This window comes from Helicoverpa armigera, chromosome 20 (genome assembly GCF_030705265.1).
Source record: "Helicoverpa armigera isolate CAAS_96S chromosome 20, ASM3070526v1, whole genome shotgun sequence".
Lineage (NCBI taxonomy): Eukaryota > Metazoa > Arthropoda > Insecta > Lepidoptera > Noctuidae > Helicoverpa > Helicoverpa armigera.
This window is the reverse complement of record NC_087139.1, coordinates 5,622,821-5,646,002: the sequence shown is the minus strand read 5'-3', so window position 1 is coordinate 5,646,002 and position 23,182 is coordinate 5,622,821. Positions and strand designations below refer to the sequence as shown.

At 43.3% G+C, this 23,182-nt stretch overlaps 1 protein-coding gene and 1 long non-coding RNA gene across 2 annotated transcripts in view; one reads left to right on the top strand and one right to left on the bottom strand.

Moving 5' to 3' along the window:
* The window catches only part of LOC110379089 (uncharacterized), a 28,498-nt gene extending 8,112 nt beyond the window's left edge, over positions 1–20,386 (bottom strand). Inside the window, exon 1 of the mRNA XM_021338593.3 lies at positions 20,181–20,386. Coding sequence (XP_021194268.1) covers positions 20,181–20,204 — 24 coding nt within the window. The 5' untranslated portion in view covers positions 20,205–20,386. The remainder of the gene's footprint in view (positions 1–20,180) is intronic.
* On the top strand, positions 13,998–14,913 carry LOC135118306 (uncharacterized). Its single transcript, XR_010277495.1, has 2 exons — positions 13,998–14,493; positions 14,571–14,913. It is a non-coding gene; the product is annotated as an uncharacterized LOC135118306 (long non-coding RNA).
* Positions 20,387–23,182: the final 2,796 nt, after the last annotated feature.

Genomic DNA, 23,182 nt, shown 5'->3' with positions numbered 1-23,182 from the left:
GTATGGTCGCGCTCGCAGCCCTGGCTGGCACGCACATTTCCGTGAGCGGAGAGCGGCGAGCGGCGAGGCCGCGCGCACATGTGTGCGCAGCGTGCGCACACGGCGCGCCTGTGTGCGTGCGCCAACCAGTCCCACATCCTGTTTCGTGCCTTCGTGGGCCGGCGCTCGCGCAGCTTCGACTCGCCGTGCTTCTGTCGAGCTTTTTATTTCACGCCTCTGGCTACTGCTCACCCGAACACGATTGATTTTAACAGTAGTTGTGTAATCCAATTTTTTGCCAAACACCTAACCGTAACAAATGGTAGCTTTCATGTCAATTTTGAATTACGTTTTATTGACAGAATGTGCATTTACGCCAATTTTAATTGGATATGCGTGTGCACATGATGGAGTAGAATCTTTACTCCGTATTATAGGACATATCTTAATAGTTGATACTGAACCTACCCAGGTTCTCATAACTCTACCTAGAGTTACATCACTCATGTCTACTTTTTATAGAACAGTTCTAAATATGACTGTTGTCAAAATCGTATAAACTGACGTCACAACTTTTTCAAGAAAGATGCATTAACAGCTAACCCGCGGCATAAAGGCGCTTTGTACGATGACAGATCCGTTGAAAGGCTTCACAAAAAGCTCATAATCTATGCGCACCGTTATACAAGTGTCAATAGTCAAATAATTTCAAGGTGACGACGGAAAAAAATGAACAGTTGAAGAGCAAACAAAAGGAATCCCTCAGGAATGTGATCCCGCATAAAAAGAGAGGGAATCCCGAAACGCATTGTTTACAGTGAGCGCGTGCGAGCCGACGCGTTATGCGTTTATTATGATGAGCGTGGTCCGCTGCGAGCTGTGACCACTCGATGCAATGAAAGGGAAAATTTGTAGTTTTTGTCGGTAGAGCGCGAGATGACGCACGCTTCCCCGAACACGGCCGGCCGGCGCCCGCTCCGCCATCGGAATGTCGGCTCCTCCGAGCTGCCTCCTGCGACATGCCTCCCTACGCGACCAGCCTCCCGAGCCTAACTGTTTCACGCAACCCATTCGTGCAAACTACATGTGACCAGCACACAGCACTGCCGCATGTGTCGGTATTACTGTTTCAAGTTGTGAAGGCATCGCGACGCGAAAACGAAGGTACTGTTCGTTCCACTAACAAACTCCGACAGTCTTCAGAAATCATTTTCACTCGTAGCTATTCTTGGAAAAGGATAAACGCGACGGATAAGATGAGATTAACGTGGTGCCATCGTCAATGAGCAATGAAAAGTGCATCTGACGTGAAACGATTACGCGCTGTGCGACACACACGGGGCCAGTTCAAGGCACTGTTGCTCAGCTAACACTGACATTGTTAGACTTGGTGCATTCCGTACGGTATAAATCACGCGGATCCGCAGGGGTGGAGTTTATATCGCGCTCTGTCGAGATAATAAATCAGGTGGCGGCGTACGCGGGCAGATAATGACGTCACTGGCACGTATCTCGGAGAATCCCCGGAAGAGAGCGAATAAAATAAAAATGTCACGTAGCGATCAGCTGTTGGGCGGTGCGAGCGTGACGGCGGCGGCGGGCCCGCGCCGCAACGATACGCATAACGACGCCGCAATAAAACTTATTTTTATGTTTTTCGCTCACAATGGCCGCGCGAAGGTCGAGCTATCTAAATGGGTCAATACACTCTGCGTAGTACGAGCGGCGAACACGTGCTCCCGCGTTTGTAAATAGCGAGATATCGGCCGATTGTTGCAGTGATTAATGGGGGCGCGTAATGACTCGGCGCCGGCCGCCCGCGCCCGCGCCGCTCGCTAATATGCTCATTCATCGCTTCGACACTATTATTATTTGCGGGCCGGAGATGGTTTTGTTCGCATTCCGACAATCGATGCGACGACATTAGGGCGACGGCCAATGTCAAGGCTGCACTTGCTATGCGCCCGCCCGCCGGCCCTGCTCAATGCTAATTGTCTACGAGCTCACTCGACCCCGTTATGCCAATTTACTGAACACAACTCTTGTAAGTGGGTTTGTACTCCGCGGTGCAGTGGTGCACACTACGCCGAACATACCTTTACAAGTACAAATCATGCACTGATAAGTAGCGTTACTCAGATCAAATCAACAAAAAAAAAACAATTTCATTCTGTTTGAAAACATATTACCTGCCTATGTGTTAGAATGATATTATAAATTTTGTAATACATACTTTATCATTGTCGAGTTACTTCTATTTAGCTAAAGTTGGCCGTGCTACGAATTCTGATCTAAGGAAAAAGAACTTTGTCTATAGACTGTAGATAGAGAGAGCTTCATGAGTAAGTTTTGCCTACGAAATATGAAGTCACTTCATGTGTTTCGAGTAGTACAATACAGTTGTAACGGTAGGTGTGTCTGCGGTTTGATGAGGAGCTAAGGATGTAGCGTCTGTGTGATGTATGCGGACGTCATCGACAGACGGCGATAAGGGCGAGGTCACGGCTATCAATGGAGACATCTCCATACGCGCACGTGGCTGCCGGCCACGACATCTCGCGCCCATTCACTATGAAGACGCCCCCGCGGCCCTCCGCGAGCCCCCCGCCGCCTCACCCCCGCCCGCGCCCGCGCACACCACCCCGCACCCTCCGCGGTGCATCTATGCAACAAGTTAGGGCACAGGTTTGTCTTGTAAGGAGCCCGGACGAAGACGAGTCGCTTCGCAGTCCCAGCCTAATGCTATGCGTTGCTCACAGCCCCTTATCCCATCTAAATCACTTTCGATTACTCGCAGAGATCTCAAATTGCATTAATCTTTATTTCGATATGCAACAAAGACCTAACGCTAAACTAGAGCGTAAAGGGTTTTTCGTAGCAAATATACGTAGTCTACAAGGTATGTCTACGAGACGTAGCACACATTAAAACCGTAGCAGCGTAGGCGTAGGCCAAACATTTCACATAAAACGTTCTACAATAATTGGTAAAATCAGCAGCACCATTATATGTAACGCAATTCAAATAAAGTTCTCGTAAAACATGGCGGTTCAAACACATTTTCCAGCTTCGTGATGCCCAATTAAATATGGATGTGATTGAAAAACGCGTGTCCGGTAACGAGCGTGTACATAATTGGTGGGCGGCCGGGGCAGGCCCGGAGTGACCCAGTTGCCGTTGCCTGGCGACCCGGGGCTGCGCCCTCCCCCGCGCCGCCCGCCACCCCCGCCCCCGCACTAAATAACCTGCCCGAAACCGACACCTTAGCAAAGGTCGTTCAACCGTCACAGAGGCAGTTGCTCTCGCCATTTTTAACCCGAAGTGCATGCATCACACCCGACGACTACCCTGACACCACCCAAAAATCCTTAAATAACAATAATCATTATTACGGATCAGATATTCACCACAACGTTCTGAAAAATCGTGAAAATCTGTCATTAATTAGCAATCCTTTTTGTTCATTGCGAATATTTTTGTGTTGAAAATTGTAGAGACCATTGCGTTTTAATTGGTGGTAAACCTACTTTACATCGTACACTTGATGCCATAGCAACAATAATTGTAGCTATATATTTACATCGAGCCAGTCGAACTACGGTCGAGCTTATTATTAGTTTCAAAATTTGTAAAGCATGTCTAATTAGCATTGATAAACTCAGGAAACTAAACTGATGTTTGGTTAATTGCAGTGTAGGGATATGAGGAGATGGGCAGCCGCGCTGACACCGCCGAGCAAACTAAACAGAATTATTTACTTTAAACTCTTAACTTCGAATGTTTTTTGTTGAGTGGAATAGAAAAAGCTGCGAGCGAATAAACTTAATTGTTATAAGCCGCGTTTGCCGACTGCCACCCCCGCAAGTCGTGAGAGGGCGAGGGGGCGCCGAACACAGTTGTATTTCTCCGAACTTGTGCTAAATTTCACTTTCTCTGAAGACGTTGTGCGTAGACTTAGCCACCCACCACGTCCCCGTCCTCTCTCAAACTTTACTAAATAGTTTCGACACTACTAAGTGCCGATCTTCTTTAAACGCAGTGTATCTCTGACACCGTGATGCATACATACAGGTTCCGAATCATATCGCCATGATATTTCATGAAAGTCATCCCACTCTACTTTTTATGAAACAGCAATGCTGTCGAACATGTATCTTCTATGAGAACGCTTTCCACCCTCTGTGAGATGTCGTTATCTTAGCGAACCCTAACCGAGTAAAACATAAAAAACGTTAGTCAAAAAAGTCCTTCCACTCACAAAAACTCTGCTGCCTCCTCGCCCTCTGAAGTTATAAAACGCTGAAGGCGAGTAAGGCGAGCTGAGCGGCTTGCGATCTTATTACTCGGCATTAGAGTCGAATTTGCTGGAACTACCCTTTGCACACCAGCAAGCAGCGCCTGAAAGGCGAGCACACGAGCGTGGCAGCTTTAGCAAAATGAAAGCCGACTCGCTCTTAATTCACAAGCACATAGACACGGCGTACGGACGTCGATAGCACCCCCTGCGCCGCCCACCGCCCGCCGCCTCCACACGCCGGGCATAAATAAGGGGGGCGAACTCGGGTTAACAAGAGAGTGAGTGCCCTCCCTCGCACCAATGCTAGAAGGGAGAATTAAGGGGGCTGCGGCGAAGGACGAATTAAGGAGATGAGAGAGCACACGCTCTCTAGACGCGCCACCTCGCACCAGCAGGGAATTAGAGGAGAGCACGCCGGCACTGCGACATGCCACACCGACTTATTCTTTTTTGTTTGCAATTTGCTATAGCTTTCGTGCTTTCCCAAAGTTTAGGATCGTACCTTATTTAAAATTGTAGGTACATTACTATTGATTTTGCAGAGAACTCTATTGTGCTGGGCTAGCTCAAAGTAGAAAAAAACTTAGAGCTTGATGCGCCGCCCTCATAGCCACCTCCGAGGTTCGTGACGTCACTGCTGCGTTTTCAAAGCACGTGAGCCACTTCGTCACATAAATTACAAACTATATCCCACAGGACTTAAGGTTTGTTTTCGACGAAATTGCTGGTGCTCCTTTGTCTTGCTCCGCTGAAGCGAGCGAAAATGTTCTTTATTTGTATGCAGGGAAAGCTGGGTTTTGTGAAGTCGGATCGTAATGATCTTGGGAAGAGGGTGGGTATAAATTTTCCATGGGGGCAGACGGGGCGACGTCGCGCGAGGGCGCCGCTGAGTCACGGCGGCGGCGGTGCGGCGTCGGCGGGGAGGGGGGGGATGTGCCTCCGAACATATTGTAAGTATCTACCACTCACATGTCACAAAGTTTTCTCCGCATCGGGAAACTTTGTTAACGTCAACGGAGCACGTGGCCTTGCCGATATTATACATAATTGCTGCACGAGTTTCCCGCTCAACATGTGACAACTTACTTTCACACTTAGTTCGGATAAAAACTAGTATATAGATGAACGAACACATGTTACGATGCCAGTGCAGATTGCAGTGAAGCCGTTGTAAATAGTGGTTTTGTTAAAGTTGATAGTGCATTTGATTATCGTCTTTCGTGACTCATTACGGCCTGTTACTTGTAATATCCGTGTTATTGAACTTGTGCTAGATCATCGTGCGTCGATATCTATTGAACCGCGATATCATATTCCTTTTGGACATTTGCATTTCTTTCGTCAAGTCTTTTTGTGCAGGTGTTACTTTTAAGTCTCCGCAATCGTCAGCACATATTGTGAAACGCCGCAGGATTGAACTGAACACTGAACATATAATAATTGTGAGCCATATCTTTAGTCGTGCAATCGGCTCACATCGGCCCGTCACCTTGAAGGCTGATAACGTGCCTGTAGTGTGATAAGAGCCGATACCGCCGACCCGAACAGCGCGCTGCACACTATCTTATATCCATATGCTTTAAACATATTATTCTATTGACATTGGAAAACTTTGATTTCATAATTCCTTATCTCATAAGTTTCAAATGAACATTCGATATGAAATAGGAATTTGTTCAAGCTTAAAGTGTGAAACAATTGGGTACTTCCAAATCCATAATATAAGTAATTACACTGATTAAGTGTTCCTGAAATCGCACAATCTAATCGGTATTTGAATTAATTTATACCTATTTGTATTTTTTTTCCTTACAGCTTTTGGTGGAAAGAGTTGGTATTGCTTTGTTTAGATTTTTTTTTAGTTTCTGTATACGCAACTACTATCTTTTGAGCAGAAGTCAACTTAGAAATAATTAATAGTGGATATTCAAAACATGATCAAGTTGTGCGGACATAAACATGAAGTTGTTTTTAGCGAAGTTTTCCGGGCGGAGTTGGCGGCACGTCGAGTTCTCTCCGTCGTCGTGTAGCATCGCTCGAGCGGGCGCCCACAATGCTCGCTGTGAAGATCGGCCGCTGTTGCCAATTACATTATGTACAGCGAGCGCGGCGAGGGGCGGGGGGGGGGACCTTATATAAAGCCCTCCCCCTCCAAGCCTTGGAAACTCACAGGTTATAAAGCGCGGGAATGAGTTTTCGCGCGAAAACTTTATCGCAAAAGCCCGTGCGCTGAGCGAAGCTTTTTCACAAGCTTAGCCTAGTTCGACGACATCAGCGCTTAGGATTCATTGTACGATTCGAAACTTTTTTTTATACCTACTTATATGAATTAATGAAACGTATTTACATCATCATAATGGCATGATTTGATGACGTTTCATAAGATGACTGGAATTCATGAAGCTACCTCTATGAATCTTGAGTTACAGAAATCTTTGCGTTTGTTTTACTATGTTTGTATGTGGCCTTTTCTTTTTGCATTGACTTATGATACATTTTCGTATTTTTTAATTAAGACCTTTGCTTTGAAGTTGTTCTGTAAATACATTGCATCCTAACAGTCGAATAAAGCACGAAACAAAAGTCAGGGGCGACCCTCCTGCCGGTCGCGAGGGAGAGCACAAAGACCGACTCCCAATTCAGTAACGAGTCCCGGGTCCCGGGTCCGTTAGCTCATCGCCAACTTAGCTGAGGGGCCCGGGGAAACTTTGCCGCCTGATGAGATGGCTAACAAAGGACTTTTATTCGACGTCATCAGGTAAATGAAGCAGTGACAACATTCGAGCTGCGTCAGTTTCATTTGGTGTGTTGGGTCGATAAATCAATATGAGAGTAAGGTCAACATCGGCGGCAGCAGCGGGTCGCCGGCGGCGGCGGTGCGAGCCGGCTCGGCAGCCGCAGGCCGCAGCTCGCCGCGACCAGTGCCGATGCTGTTTTGCATAAGTAATGACCGCCGCCGCCGCCGCCCCGCGCCCCCGGCTCCCCCCGTAGGCCTATCGATTGCGGCGGCGCGGGGCGGGCCGCATCGCCGTAATTGTCACACTGAGCGAGCTGAATTTCACTCCACCCTCGCGTTATCGACCTTACTACCCCCGCATAAAACCCACTCTCCGCCGGCAAGAATTACTGATTGAATACCAAATGCGTTATAGTCCGCTCTAAGTTTGGAGGCGGCTCGTAATAGAGCCTTCGAAGAGTCTATGACAGAGCTTAATTAGACAGGCGTGCGATGGCACCGAATGGATTTTACTTGTTCGATATTTCAGTGCGAATTAAAGCACAAATTGTTGGGACTGAATTAAAGTACTTAAAATTAGTGGACGGTGAACTGTATCGCGACAACCTTCAGCGCGAGCGTGAGCGTACAGTTGCCTGTGTTTGTACGACACATTAGCGAGCACTCGCAGTCGCGACAGATAAATGTGATCATTCGACGACTACTCAGCACAGCAGACTGCTAAGCAACTGGTAAACTTCAATATAAAGTAAATAAGTAATGTTAACGGAAAGTGCTACAGCTTATAATGGATGAAGAGTGTGCGAGGTGCACCGGGGAGAGTCGACAGCGCTCACGCACGCCTGTCGCACGCAGAGAACAATAATTCCGTATCGTTTCGCGCGGCAGAGCGTGCGACGTCGCATCGTATGTATTAATAGTCGTCGTCTAGGCGAGCGCCGTTTTTTAGCGCACCAGCAACGACGAAAGTATGGAGAAAGTGGCGCGTTGACGTCACTCACACACGCGCAGCACACGCGTGCCATACGCTCGCGCTTGAAGACAACGTGACAGGCCGCCGCTCTCTGTGCTCGATACAGTCTTGCTACACGCCGCAGTTGCAACACCGCTCCGTATGAGAAATACGACGGCAGCAACGCTGATACGCGCTGCCCCCTCTCGACACGTTCACTTGCTCAACTTAAATGCCTTTAAAAAATACATCCGTTCAAGCTCAAATCGTCATCATATTCTGGATAAGTATAGCGCCACACTTGCCATGACGAAAGATATTGGGCGTTCCCCAATCTTGTGTTAATTGGTTCTTATAGGGGCGCTTGCGCTTCGTAACTGTATGCGGGTAAACTATCTGCTCAAGGCTGATTGTTACGAGACTGTTCGACTTTGAGTTCCAATGAATGCAAAATAATGCCCCATAAAACGAGCACCTGTTTCGGTAGGAACGCGTGGATAACCGAACAAAGGACTTGTCGTCTCACAAACACGATTCTTTATTGCGGGCCATTGCAGTTGTCATTGTCGATTGGTTACGAGCGAAAATCGCCATTGTTAACGGTACATGACATAACTCGGCTCGTGCCCACGCGATCACAACATCTCAAAGCATAATAGTGAGAAAACAAATAAAGAAAGAGTAATGATCATCGACGAGAGAGACGTTAGCTAAACAACGGTCGCACGCGAGTGGCTCGCGAGCCACCCGACGTGTACTAGACTCGGAACTAGATTAAATTGAGATCAAACGTGGTTCATTCATAATCTGATCACAACGCCGGTAAACGTAGTAAGTTTATAGAGGCTTTAGTTCAGCGGTTAGTCGGCTTAACCGTGAGCCGAGCGCGCGGCCGCGCCGCCCGCGGCGAACAATTAATTAAATAAAGTGCAAGATGAAAAGGAAAACGACCGCCGCCGATCAGCTGATCTGTGATTGATGCGCACATCATCGCACCCCACTGCACGCAGCTTACACACCAACCGGTTGAGGACTGTTATTATTAAAAAAACCTTGTTTATTTACGATTCGACGCAGATTATATCGTGTATCAATTAAGGTTCGCATGCTCGACAACCTGCACCCTGATGTTGTAACACAACCTGTCGCTACTTTTTAACTAATTTGCAAAAAAAGGTCGAACACATGACAAGTACCTACCTATGTTTCTTCGTCAGACAAAATAAATGAGTAGGCAATGCGCATCCGATGTTAATAGAACAGCAAATAAACAAAGCAGCGACCTCGAATACTTAAAAAAGTGAAAGAAAATGTGTAATAAATATAACTTCATCACTTTTTTCATTGCCAAAAAAGAGCTGTAAGTGGTGACGTCACTAGCCGGGTGGGGTGGAGGATTAGGACGACGGGTGGGGGCGGCACGGGGGTGCGGGGCCAACCCTCGCCGCACCGCCCCTACCACTGTCACTCGACTCGATTTAATAATGTACAAAGCAACTATTTGTAAGTGCACTTTCCAAATAAACAATCTGAAGCTGAAATCCTTTGTCATGTTCTTGAAAATAAAACTTAACTGAATTTCACTTTTCAGTACTAAAGAATTGCAGTCGTTTCGAACTTCATTAAATGATTCGTAGAATTCAAATATCGTAAGCAAATTAGACATAACTGGTACATTGATGACGATTTTTGCATCCAAATAGGAAAATTGACAGAGCGCACACCTAAAAAGTTTTCGTTCGAGTTAGATTCGAGTGGACAGGATCAGATGGTAAGGCACATCAAAGAGACGGGATGGGGTGGGTTGGGGGAAGCCTCCCCGCCCGATGGGGAATATGGTGAACACACACATACGCGACTACATTACTGTAATTATCCAATTATTAAAAAATGTATGACTATGCATTTAATTACTTGGTATTGGGTTAGCGACACCAGTAAGATAAAGTTATTTATACAACTGTTATGGAAGTCATTACTGTTAATGGAAAAGGACTGTTACGCTCTTTTGTGATGATTAAAGTTTCAAATGAAAACTCTTGAGTTGATCCTAATAATTTCTCGCAGCAGGAATGCTGAAACTCTGTATTCTTAATTGGCAAAGGAAAGCTTGTATCTGGTTCCTCTGATTTCAGTGTTTGATACTTTGACATCGAACATTTTACGGTACTTTTAGCTACGAATTTTTGACATCGTAGCCTTTGCTAGGAAGGTTGCCAAAGGACCTTTCTTTATCAACGTGAATTTCAGCAACGGTATTTGGGGCATATAAACATGCTCCAAATAACGTGAATAGGATTTGTTATTTACGAGATCATATTGTCATGCATCGTCTGCCGAAACATAGAAACAATCAAAAGCCATGTACATACATAAAGTTCCATTCTAAAACCGAAACTAATAAATCAGTAGATAAAGAAGAATACGCAGAACGTAGAGTGGAACCCCCCTTTGCGGCTGATTACGAGCAAGCTACCAAATAAGAATGAATTTTTAATGAGCACCCACCCCCGGCCGCTGCCTCTTCCGAACAGTACGCACTTAGGAGATTAGTCCCGAGAGCGTTCCAGTTAACTCGCTAACAACCAGCAGTACACCGGCTCAAATAATATCAGCACTCGAACATACTCCCATGTACTATACTTGATTTTCATGATCTTTTGTGACTCGAGACAATACCATATCGAGATCATCAGAATCAGAATAAAGACTATAAAGCAAGCATTGAGTGGTTACCACTTGTTATACGTATGGATTTGTAAAATTCATTCACGTAAACGTTGATACATCTGAGCGTTACGACATTGAGAGACAGGTAGCAGATAAAGACGACCCAGCCGTAAAGCAATAAAGTGATAAGACGACGACCCCACAAAACAATAACAATGTAAATACCGTTTTATAGTGTAAACAAAAAGTATAATAAATGTGTTTCGTAGGCGGCTACGTCAGCAGTACGTCACGGGCGACGTCACGAGCGGAAGTCCGCACTAGATATATTTACTGTAGGCGTGCACCGCAGCCGCCGGCGCCGGGACGGGTTCAATGTCGAGTCGCGACTATCTATCGCCCATCAATCACCGCTCGCCGCTCGAACACCCGCTACCAAAGGACGCGACCGCGATCTACACTTTCCTCCCCGACTCGACTCGAACTCATCCGCCGCAATCGCGCATCGCAGCGAAAACACACCGGATTACAGCACTCTCGGCGTAGCGATAACATCGCACCGGTACGCGCGTGATAATAGTTTGTTGTTATAGCTGTAGTAATAGTAATCCACCTGTCTTCGATTTGCAGATATGAATCGAATCGATTGTCACGGTCGGTCGGGTGGTACATTATCATTTTCATTCATGGATTGATAGAAGTGTGTAATTGGATATCGGAACACGTCGATATAGATTGTGCGTGACCGGGTGAGTGCGGTGGTGCAGCGGCCCGCACCGGGAGCAAGGCCGGCGCTGTTTACAAACTTCCGTCACGACTCACGGGCACTTGTCACTCGCGCCGCCGCTCCTCGCCCGACGCACACGTGTCTACGCAAATAATAGCGAGCCCTCACAGTTGACATTGTCCCACTTCGAGCGACTGCCCGCCCGTCTAGACTTGAGATACGATCACCGTCGATACGCTCGTTACTAACAGTTTGCATTCGTAACTGTCTCAATGTGAGCGCTGCACCACGCGCGATCGCTCAAATACGAGGTGCCTTAAGCCCGTGTACGACTATGAGATACACGGCGCTACAGATAGTATTCTTAAATTTAGAAGGCATGCACCCTTGTTGTAAGTGGTGCCCTACGCGGGGTGAGAACGAGGGTGAATGCAGTAGGGTGGCGCAGCTCCCTCGGCCCGTCACCCCCCGGTGCACAGTAGGCGCGTAGTAACTGCAATAACGGAGCAGTGAAAGTGTCGCGGGGCGCTTCAACCGTCAATGGGTGAAGACTTTACTCCCTTCACCCCGCCGTCTTGTGCTCAAACTTGTAGCTAATAGTACGATCTTCCTAGTGTCGGTCGCCGCACACATGTTTGTGTTCACAATAAACAATGTTGATGTTGAAAGTTTCTCGTGGAGCACGCAAACGAGCGGCGACCTGGGACGTTACACTACTGCTGATCACAAGAACTTGAGCGTGTCGGCTCATTGCAGAGCTGTGACGTGTGCGTCTGCACATGATGCGCGGTCGATCAGCGGCCGATCGAGTATGTAAAGCGTCCGCGAGACGCGGCTGGACACCGTCGGCGACAAGCAAAAGCAAATAAACAAGCGGAACGAGTACGTCGTCATTATCTCGAGTCATGAATGAAACGGAACGTAAATTGAAATGTATCGCGTGCCATAATCCGCGCGCATTAATCTCACTCAAACGCCGATGATTGCGTAACAGCAAGCACAACAAACGGCTCAAGTTCATTGATCCACTTAATGTCTGCGCTAAATGTGTCGTTGTTGAATGTCAAAACATTGTTACATAATTATCGGCGTATGCGTGAGGTGCGCGCGCGCCTACGCCCCGCGAGCGCCACTTCCGACTGCGATCGGTGATCACCCGCGATACGTCACCATGTTTATTTATGAGCTTATGATTATAAAATGACGTTTACAACATTCTGATATCGTTGACCGGTTGCCGTATAATAATAACATTCATTCATTCATAAGTGATTAATGGTTACTACCTACGAAATAGATTTGTAGTAGTATATAATAAAGCTATTATCATAATTATAAACAAGATTTTACGCTACTTGCTGGCTGTAGTAAAACATTATTTACAAACATTCGAAGCCAAATCAAAATTACACCTTTGTTTTGCTTTCCAACGTTTTTGTTCGGGCGTATCTAAAGATTTTTTTGCTACGATTACCGATATTTTGTAGATGATATCAGCTGACTACACGACCTGTATAAATATTTTCTCTATTCGTGAATACCTCACATACAATATATAAAATTTCATAACTCTTTATATTTACAAGAGTATTCATAGCAGTAGCGCGCAGTATCGCAGACTGTTGGATGTACACGAAGCGAGACGCGATGAGTGATATGTTTTCATAGCAAAGCTAGTTAAATTAATAAAATGATTTGGTCGGAATAGTGAATTAATAACACAACGTAAATGTAGTGAGGCCCACCGGCGTGAGAGCGTGTCACGCTGGACGCCCGCAACCTCACACGCGGCGATCGTTTCAGATGCTCGCTGCAAAACTTTAAGAGTTATTATACTTGTTTAACTTTCGCCGCGTGCCGAACTTGACCGTCAAAACAAGATTGCAATAAAAACATCACTCTTATACAATGACGTGAATTTACATAAATTATTGGCGGCGGCACGTCTCGCTGCTGTCCGCCGCGACTCGCGCCGCTTGTTTACTCAGATGCAATGTTTACATAGCCATCACACCAAACTGAAGGGTTCAACGACTCATATTGTTTTATTGCCAGACGTAATTGGGTCGCGGAGCGGCATTGGGGCCATGGGACGTATATTTAGAGCGTGGAAGAGACACTCCGCGAATGCCAAAGATATTATTATCCTCCCCTACGCCTGATCATTGCCCGGAGCTCGCTATCGGTAACTATAGCTAAAAATTACAATTAGCTAAATAATATGAACAAATAAAAATTCCCAATTTCCTATCATCATATCACGCCGAAACATTAAGCGAAGATAAGATTGCGATACTTTAAGTACCGTAATCTGATATTTTAATATGATTAGTCAGGTAGATTTGCACAAATGTACAGTTGTGAAAAACCAACCGTATTATGATACGATTTAAAGGAAACGAGGAAGCCGGCACGTGCCAGTGAATGCATCTCAAACGCGACAATAAGCTCTCAACAAAAAATGGTAAACAAACAATGTTCGGCGGCCCAATATAACAGTAATAATAAAAATAGTGGCGAGCATTGAATTCGGTGCACCTGACATTCGCATATATTTTTTCTAAACAGGTGTCGGCGTCATTGAGCGCGCATGTCGATGCCCTATATTATTGTATGTCTTTCAAGTTCATTCTGCCACACTCATAATGGATACTTAAATTAGTCCTAACGAGTCCTTAACTAATTATCATTAAATCTGTTAATGAACGATACATCCCAGAGACGAAATTTAAGTTTTCATTAGTTAATGACAGCTTTAAGTATCCGTAGGGCAGAGTATTGTCAAATTGTCTTTGATAATGCTTATCGATAAACGAAAGGTGTAGCCGCACCTTAAAATGTGAAATTATTAAGTAGTAAAAACTGTTATTTAAATACATTAAAACCTTGTGTATCAACAATAGAAATAACAATTTGTTAATTTCGGCATCGTTTTTACGTAAAAACACCTATTTTCATGTAAATGATATAAAGTACATGGAAACTTTTTTCTGGTATCACTGTCAATATTGTACTGTCAGTGTCAAGGTTACGTTTAAAATTCTTGTTGAGCTAACGGTCAGGAAAGAAAAGTGTGTGGAAAAGTGTGATAAGCTCTGAAATAAATAGCTTTATCTTAACATATTATCATGGTAAGTTTCGTTTCTATGTACATTAGTAGCTGCACATATGTATTTGAAGAATTTAACCTGTGCTTGTTTCATTTTAGGAGTCTTCAGGAACAAGAGCCCCACGCAAACGTGTGGCTAATTTCACGGCGGACGAAAAAGCTTTGTTAGCACAATTAGTTAAAAAGAGACCAATCGTGGAATCTTAAATAACAGATGGCAAGTCAGTCGCCAAGAAACAAGCAGCATGGGATAGTATAACACAGGAGTTCAATCAGGAATCAATGACCAACTTCCAGACTACGGGCTGCTTTGTGAAAGTTTAAGAAAACCCTCGAGAGACCTCGAGCACAGCAGCCGCGCTTGCGACCACTAGACCAACAAGGCAGTCAAATAAACTTTGTTCTACATAATTGTTCAACAATTAAAAAAGTATTCGTCTTATTTTATGGATTTTTATTTATTAAAAATTAAATTATGAGAAAAACCTATCAACTATAGATTGTCGCACCAAAATCCATTGCTGTTGGTTGTGCTTTCACGCCTTTCACTCATCAGGACAACATCATCATTCTCAATATGAAGAGATTCCCAGTTCATTGGAACCAAATCATCCACCTGTAAAGAAATATTATGCAGTGTCGCACAAGCACATATAACAGCCACAACTGTATCCATCTATGCCCATGCCAAGTTGGAGACAAGGAAACCTTCTTTTCCAATTGCCAAAGCATCTTTCCACAGTATTCCACATTATATTTGATTTGGCTTCTGTTGTAGTTTTCTTGTGCAGTTGAATTTGGTGATAAAACGGTGTTAGTAGCTATTCATATCATTGCTAACTGCATACTCGCTGTCCCCTAAAATTATCCCTTTTAACACCAATATTCAGTCTTTGTTTACTTGCACTGCTGTTATAAATAAAACTATCATGGGTACTGCCAGGCCACCGGGCTACCAGATCATAAAATTCCAAGTTTGTCCCAGTGACTGCTTGAACATTGATAGAAAAATACCCTTTTATATTCCTATAGACTTCTAATGTTACTCCTCCTGGGCTTCTTATTTGGCCCCACTACTCTAAGCCTTCTGGTATAGTCTACAAAATCAATAAAGTCAAGCAAATCACTCATTTTTACTTTATTGTTAAAACACTTCTATTCCTGAGAAATATTTTATTTACTTTTATAACCTCAAACATAAATGTCAAAATCAATCATTAGAAAGTTAAGTAAAGGTTTTGCTTTACTTAACTTTAATTGTCATTAAGGGATGGTAACGGATCATTAATTGTCTCTGAGAGTGAGCTTTTTTAAATCTATACTAAGGAGCCACTTAAGTAACCATTAAATGACTCTGAGTGTGGCAGTTAGAGTCACACAATGGCCATATAATTGGTCGTTAGCGTATGTCAAAACACGTCGGCGCGGTTCATAATGCTTTACATAATTAGGCTCGTTTGCATAAGCGATTATTATGCGTGTCTTCGCCGATGACGTCGGCACCGCTATGGCTAATTCATTCATTTGTTTATGAGTTTACTATTACTTTTACTCCACGTGGTCGATTGTTTACAATGCGAGCGTGAATTTAACGGCAAATGTGTAATAAAAGTTGTTATTATTACGCGGTGTGCTTAAGGAGGAGCGGCTCATTGTGACGTTGATTCATAATGCGCCTGATACACTGTTTGTTTACATACATGTTTATTTAACGTGCGTGGAGTGAGGTTACAATCTGTACCGTATATGGCGACTATTTACATAGTTACGGTGCTGTAACTTAATGCGAGAAATGGAGACGTTCAACGTGATTTCAATATGACTGACCGACCATATCGCTCTCATTTTCAAGTTCTAACACTAAGCACAAAAGACTGTCATTTGCACTTTTAATTAGAGAAGGTTTTTACTTGTTATTTGCATTAACTTTTTTGCACATGATTAGGATCTAACGGGAGCTATAATGTCGTAGCGCGCGTAGCAAAAAACTGCTACGAAATTACGCATGCAGTCCATTAATGCTACGAAATCGTCACAAAAACTGCTTAGTGTTGAACATTACGTAGCTTACAAAACTTGTCATTCTCTGCGATTATAATAATACATGACGTTCATAGATACGCAAAGAGACTCAAGAATTCTACAATACACGGTCCGTTCGATTCTGTATCGAGTGCTATTGTCTTAAAAATAAATAATGAAATACCTCATAATGACGACGTTTGTTCCCTACAATCCGACGGAAGACGCCCAACTGCGCTGGACGGGCCGCATGTGCATTGTATATAGTTTTTAGAAACCGGATTGTTCTTACATGGTATCTTCCGGCTACCCGTCGATATACCGGCTGCGGGTCACACTTCCCGGATAGTTATTTTGGGTTTTGGAGTTGTTTTTTGACCGTTTCTTTTGTGATAGTCTAATTCCAAATTGTGTTAGGTTAGTTGATGCTCAGAAAACTGCACTTCCCAACTAAACCATATTAATGCATTATAAATCAAAATCACTGAGGTTTCAGTATGTTTTGTTACTAAGTCAAATCATAATTATAAATTTTTGAACACTCAAGCTCAGTTTATAGACACGGCCGATCCTAACTTAATAAGTAAAGTCTTTAAGTTACACCAAATTGAAAAAGGGATCCGTAAACAAACAACCCGAACCTACCAATAGAATAATATAATTGATGTTAAAACTACTAATCATAGCGGTTCGTTCGACCTATTACAATATAACTTGTTGATCGCATTTTTTGCTTTGAGATGGCAATCTTATCAGCTGTCACTCGAGTTGGTCTTGACCGGGAGCCTCGTTCACACCCTATTTCACTATCGTTGGCTGAACTGGCCTAGTCATGGTGACTCGCACTTTTTGCGCCTTCTAATCATCCATAGTTTTTGTTAATAGACAAACGGATCGTTCACTTGAGCCGAGGTGAATAACACCGCGGATAAGAACCATTTATTATGGTAATATGTCATGTTTTGTGTATTGACTGTCATTTTTTTACGGATGCTGTTGTTAGTTTTTTTTTTGCAGAATTAGGCAAAATTGTTAGCGAAATACTACAGTTTATTGATATTTAGTTTTGGTGATATTGTTTTTATATCTGTTAGTTGTGAATTACATTGATTTTGTAAGATTACTTTATTTATAGAAATTCATTATGTAAGCGTGAGCTAGAACCATATTGATTATTTTTTGCTATTAAAAATACTTTTTCAATAACTGTATTTTGGTCTCAATCGCCGAATAATGCAAGACGACGGCGTTTGTTACTAAGAACGCCAGTAAGAAGGCACAAAATTAAATATTTCCGACAAATGTTTGGTGAAACTAGTTTTGTTATAGCGTTTCTCATTAAAAAAGATAGTCTCGCCGCGACGGTAAGGCAGCAATCAACGATCGAACAAAACCGGGTATCGCATCTAGTTTATTACATTGGGTGGCCAAACTAGTTACTGTTAACTGTCTACAAGAAGGAATATAGACTCTATTCTTTGAAGCTTAAAGTCGAAAATCGTTTGGGGATAGTGTGTGGAACTATATAAGTGCATAAGGGTAGTTTGTGCATAGTTTCTTAGCGCACGTGACTGCAACAAGTCGCATACCACGCTCCCCCACCCTCTAGGCCTACCACAAACAATCTAGATACATAGCGACATATAGACTCAATCGACGGCTTTTATCATATTTCAGGTTTAAAAATATATGCAGGATAAAAATAACCTGGAGAATACGTCATTTTTGTAATACAAGTTTATTTATAAGGCCAATATTTTTAGATTTTAGGGAACACGCTTTCTGCTCTATTGGTGAACGAAATTCTGAGAAGAGATTCGGGACGAACACAGCTGACATTATTTTAACCCTTACGAGACATTGACAAAAATAAAGCTGATACTCGAATTTTGTTTCAGTATCTTTGGTTGGGACATTAGTTTCTAAAGATTCCACATAATGTTCTTTGAACAAAAGTTTTTTTCTTTTACTGTACACTGAAAATGTGCATATGAATAATGTATTTTGGGAGGATTGGAGCTCCGAAACAAAAGTTTTAAGTGACACGAAGGACATCCATCTATACTTGTGTAGTGTTACGTTGATACCTTTGTAGGCTTGAAAATGCTACAAACCGTCTACAAAGGTTTGGTATATTTTCCTAAAAGTCGTTGTCTAGACACGACTCAAGCTCCTATTGAGGTCAAAACTAACAAAAGAATTGGAAACTAGAGTGTAGTGAACTGTTCGTTTGTAGGCTGCGCACTCCATGCGATTATAAAGAATGAACAGCAAAAATAGAGGAGCGAGCGCTGGACTCGCCAATGGCGATTCCAGTCGAGGAGTAAATCTCAATAAGTGGAATGGAGGAGGCGCTCTGGGCCGCTGCTGGGCGGGGCGCCCCAGCCGTCGCCATGGCAACGCGCCCCTAGCCGCTACCAGGAAAACCCACCAACCTCGGATCAGCCCGATTCGTTTATCGAGTAACTTTTCAAACAAGACCAAAACACAACTATTCAGTATTTTACCTCCAAGCGCAAACTTGGATATTTTTTCTGAATCATGTCTAATCGAAGGTCTTACAAAATCGACTAATGCTATACCAATGTCAGGTCCCTAGTACCATTGAGTATTACTGGCCGCAGTGGACTGGGCATGCATTTATTCATAAGGTTGGAGTAAAAAGCACGGCGCATTGTAAAAGAGTCCAGTAATATCGCAGCAATATAGAAAGTAAAGTGCGTTAGCGCTGGCTGGCGATGGCGAGCCAACTCGCCGATAATTAATGTGGAGTCAGTGGAGTCGAGCGAGCGGGCGCCGCGCCGCCAGCCGAGCCGAGCGCACAAAAAACCCGCTCCGACACAAAAACACCCGCCGCCAGAACGAGACCGACCCATGCACCAGAGCGGGACAGCACCTACTACGTATTTGTGTGAGGAGTTCTCGCTCGCCTCGAGCGTCGCGCACTTATCGAGATTCGACTCGAATACCGCGCTTTGATTTAAAACTCCGCCGAATGCGCCCTTCTATCTATCACATGGCGTTTGACAGGTCGCCGGAAACGCGCCGACCTGTCACATTCGAAAAAAGGCGCGCGTCTTAAACTTTATGAATATTTTCAGAACGATTCAAGAAAAATAATACACCTTTGACTAAGACAATAGGCTAATGTATGACGAGAGAACGTTTCTGTAGTTGCACAATATTATTTTGGCTTTACACAGAAAAGTTAAGTAAATAGGAGAAGTTACAAGATACTTAAATAGTGATAGTACAATCCGTATACCGACACACAAAGAATGATAAAAATCCTACTCTAAAGAGTCTTTTCAACAAACTACAAAAAAACATATATTTTTTATGAAAACCAGACGCTTTGTTACTGAACTAAGAAATATTAACGAATATTCACATTGCGCCTACCGTCCTATAAAAGACTTAAACGTTGCTACCCACTTATAAAAAATTTCTAAGTTGCAAAATATTTTTACTTCACTTTATGTAAACTTGTATTTTACAAATGAAGCGATATGAAACGATGCTTCTACTGACTAGATTTCGAGTTATAATACAATTTTAAACTTAGAAACAAATCCGTATTCAACACAAAAGCTAAGACTGGGAACACAAGTCGAATATTTGAATTTAATGCGAAACCTTCGCTGCCGCCTCACACAGCTCTTAATACGAGTAACTACGATGACTTACCTGGAAATCACTCCACATTTTCATTGGGATACACCATAGTTCCGATACGAAAACATCACACGATTCACGATAACAAACTGTCAAATGTGTCACAGCACGGCGTCACGTCACGAGCGAACTGGATGGTGGCCGAGCGCAGACTGGCGCGAGCGGCGAGCGGCGCGCGGCGGCCCCGCGGCACTTACGCCCTTCTGCCGCCGGCGCCCACCTGCGGCCTGCCACCGCTGCCGAGCGCCCAGCGCGAGCTCTTGCATGTGCTCAGCTACACCTGGCTTGCTGCAGCCATGCTTACATCATGCTATTCATATGAAACTCCACTTCAATCGAGTTTTGTATTTTTTTTTAGATTTTCCTTAATGATGACTTTCTTTCTAGAATGAATGAGGCTTTTGTAGCTATACTTCATATATATCTAAAATATATAGAACTGAATATACAAGTGATCTCCAGGCACGCAGAATGTGAGCCACAATATCTTATAGCCGCTTGGTAACGTAACTACGCACAGTATTGAAATCTGAATCCTAATGCTCAAACATAAAGAGCTCAAGTTTTCAGTCAACTGATAACAGAAAGTGACAAATAAAAAAGCTTTCTGAACAAAGTTTTGAGTGCGCCGCGCTACGGCCGGCGTAGCAGGAAGTTCGTAGCAGTAAAACTTCGTAGCGCTCTCGTAGCGTGAAAGTTTTGATTTCAACGATTTGCGTTGCGGCGAAGAGGGCCGCGAGGCCGCACTAGCTCTGCGACCCTGCACCCCCTACCACCGACCTCCGCACGTCGAGCCACACTATCGAGTACTTGGGTATGTGCGAGTTCCATTGCCGCGTACTCGGCTCGCACAACTCGCCAGACGCGATCGGACGGCGCAATGTAAGCCCCGCACGGAACGTTGTCGCGACCTAACATTTCTCTCAGATTTATCTGTTCGTTCATCTCTCACGAGAGTGCGCCACTTGGCTGTCGACCGACTACGCCCTTACCGTGTTTAGGTAGGTTTTGCAAATCACCGCTTGACAAAAGAACGTTCAGTTTGTCGCGTTCCATTCCGCGTGCAGTAGAGGCAGCGCGGCGCGGCGCGGGTAGCTCGCCGGCAATGGGGCGTGTGCCGATCGATACTGTTGCTACAGATACCGCACGAACAGAAAAATCATTCGGCGCCAATTTCAAGTACTCGCTACTATTATAAATATTTAGGTCGCTCGATATTATTAAAGTTATTAATTTTTTATAGGTCTGGAAGTAAAAAGTTTAGTAAAGTCTTGCATCGGCCGGGTGAGGTGCAGCGGTCAGTCATGATGACGGAGCGCTATTGGCAGATAACAAGTGAGCGAGTTCGTGGCGAAATAAAATAAAGTTACGCGTCCGCTGCGTGCACTTATTGCGAAGTTCTTTATTCTGAATACTTTACTAAAGGAGACAGGCCAACAGACAGGCGTATCAGGTACAGGCTTTGTGTCAACTGTTGCTAAGTATACGACTGCTTATTATTAAAAGCAAAATATTTAATTACACGTGCAAAATCCAAACAGGTATCACTCTTACAATCAATTAAATGATAACAACGAAAATAAGTGATGATAACTAATTAAAAACAAAAGTGAGCATAAACGAAGATAAATCGTGGAAGACAGTTGATAGAAATTAAAAACAAAAAAAAAACTAAAGGCAAAAACAAATAACCTACATAGCAATTACAATAAAATGACAATAAACAAGTATAAGTATATTAATAGATTCGGTTTGTAGCCTGTAAGCGCAAGGTGTAAAGTGCGCACGCGGCAAGCTGGCGGTGTCACGGCGCACGGTGCGCAAGAGTCGCCTACCCGGCAATTTAGGTACGACGCAAGCGCGAAACCAACTCCCCAGTATCGTTTTACTGCTGCACTTTGAAAAATATCGTATAGGTAACTGTGTGAAATAAAATAACGCGTATGCATTTCTTGTTTAATTTAAACACTGTTTATTTAAGTATATTGTAGCCTTGTTTATTTTATAACGAGGACTTTGTAGGTGCACTTTGTAAGCGTGGATTTATATCGGTTAGAATTAGATGATATAAGCTTATGCTTCCTATTTATGTTTATCATCGTAGTAAACTAAACTATTACGTTGGAATCTTACATAGTGAAAGAAAAAACATGTAATAGGTACATAATCAGGATAAGTTATAGTTTTTTATGGATAAGACTACTATAGGAAATATTTTGTGATCCAAGTATTTTCTATTTGAGAGTATTTAGACATCGATCTTTTGACATGATCAATTGTATGGTATATAAGAATTTAAGACATTTCAAGCTGTTTATAATCTAAGTTGCAGATATCTTTCAAATTCGTTAAAGATTTGGAAAAAATAAGGAACCTATTACTTAGTTTTCCTAAATAATGAATGCGGTTAATTTTTCTGATAAAATTAAAACTAGCTTTATCCCTCTGATTACTTTTGTACCAGGTTTCACTTATCTAAATTAGTAGGTAGTAGTTTAGGCATGACAGAGTGGACATAATATAACTAAGAAATATACTGATGCATTGAACTGAATTAAAGTTAATTTAAAGTCTTATATACTTACTTCAGCCACCACGGAACTCCTTCCTTTATTTAAATTGTTTCTTTGTTCTATGGCTGGAACGATGCGTAGCTTGAATTCTTCTAGTCTTATATTAAATTCGGGCGTTAGAAATATCCGTCCAGTTTATTTAGTTTTAAGTGGTATTTTAGTATAAGTACTTAATAAAATAATAAAATATAACTAAAATATAATAAATTCACATTTTGTTTCTTTGTTTGTACTCTAAAGGTTCCGAAACTACTGGATCGATTTGGAAAATTAAAACAGGCTATATTTTCTCTTATTACGGGCAGTGGTTCCCACAAGGTGCGGGTGAAACCGCGGGAATCGTTCGGTACATAATAATTAGTTATTTACCTTTATTATTGTTTATTTATCAATAGATTTAACACCTTATCTCATCTATTTCCTCACTATTTAATTAAAATC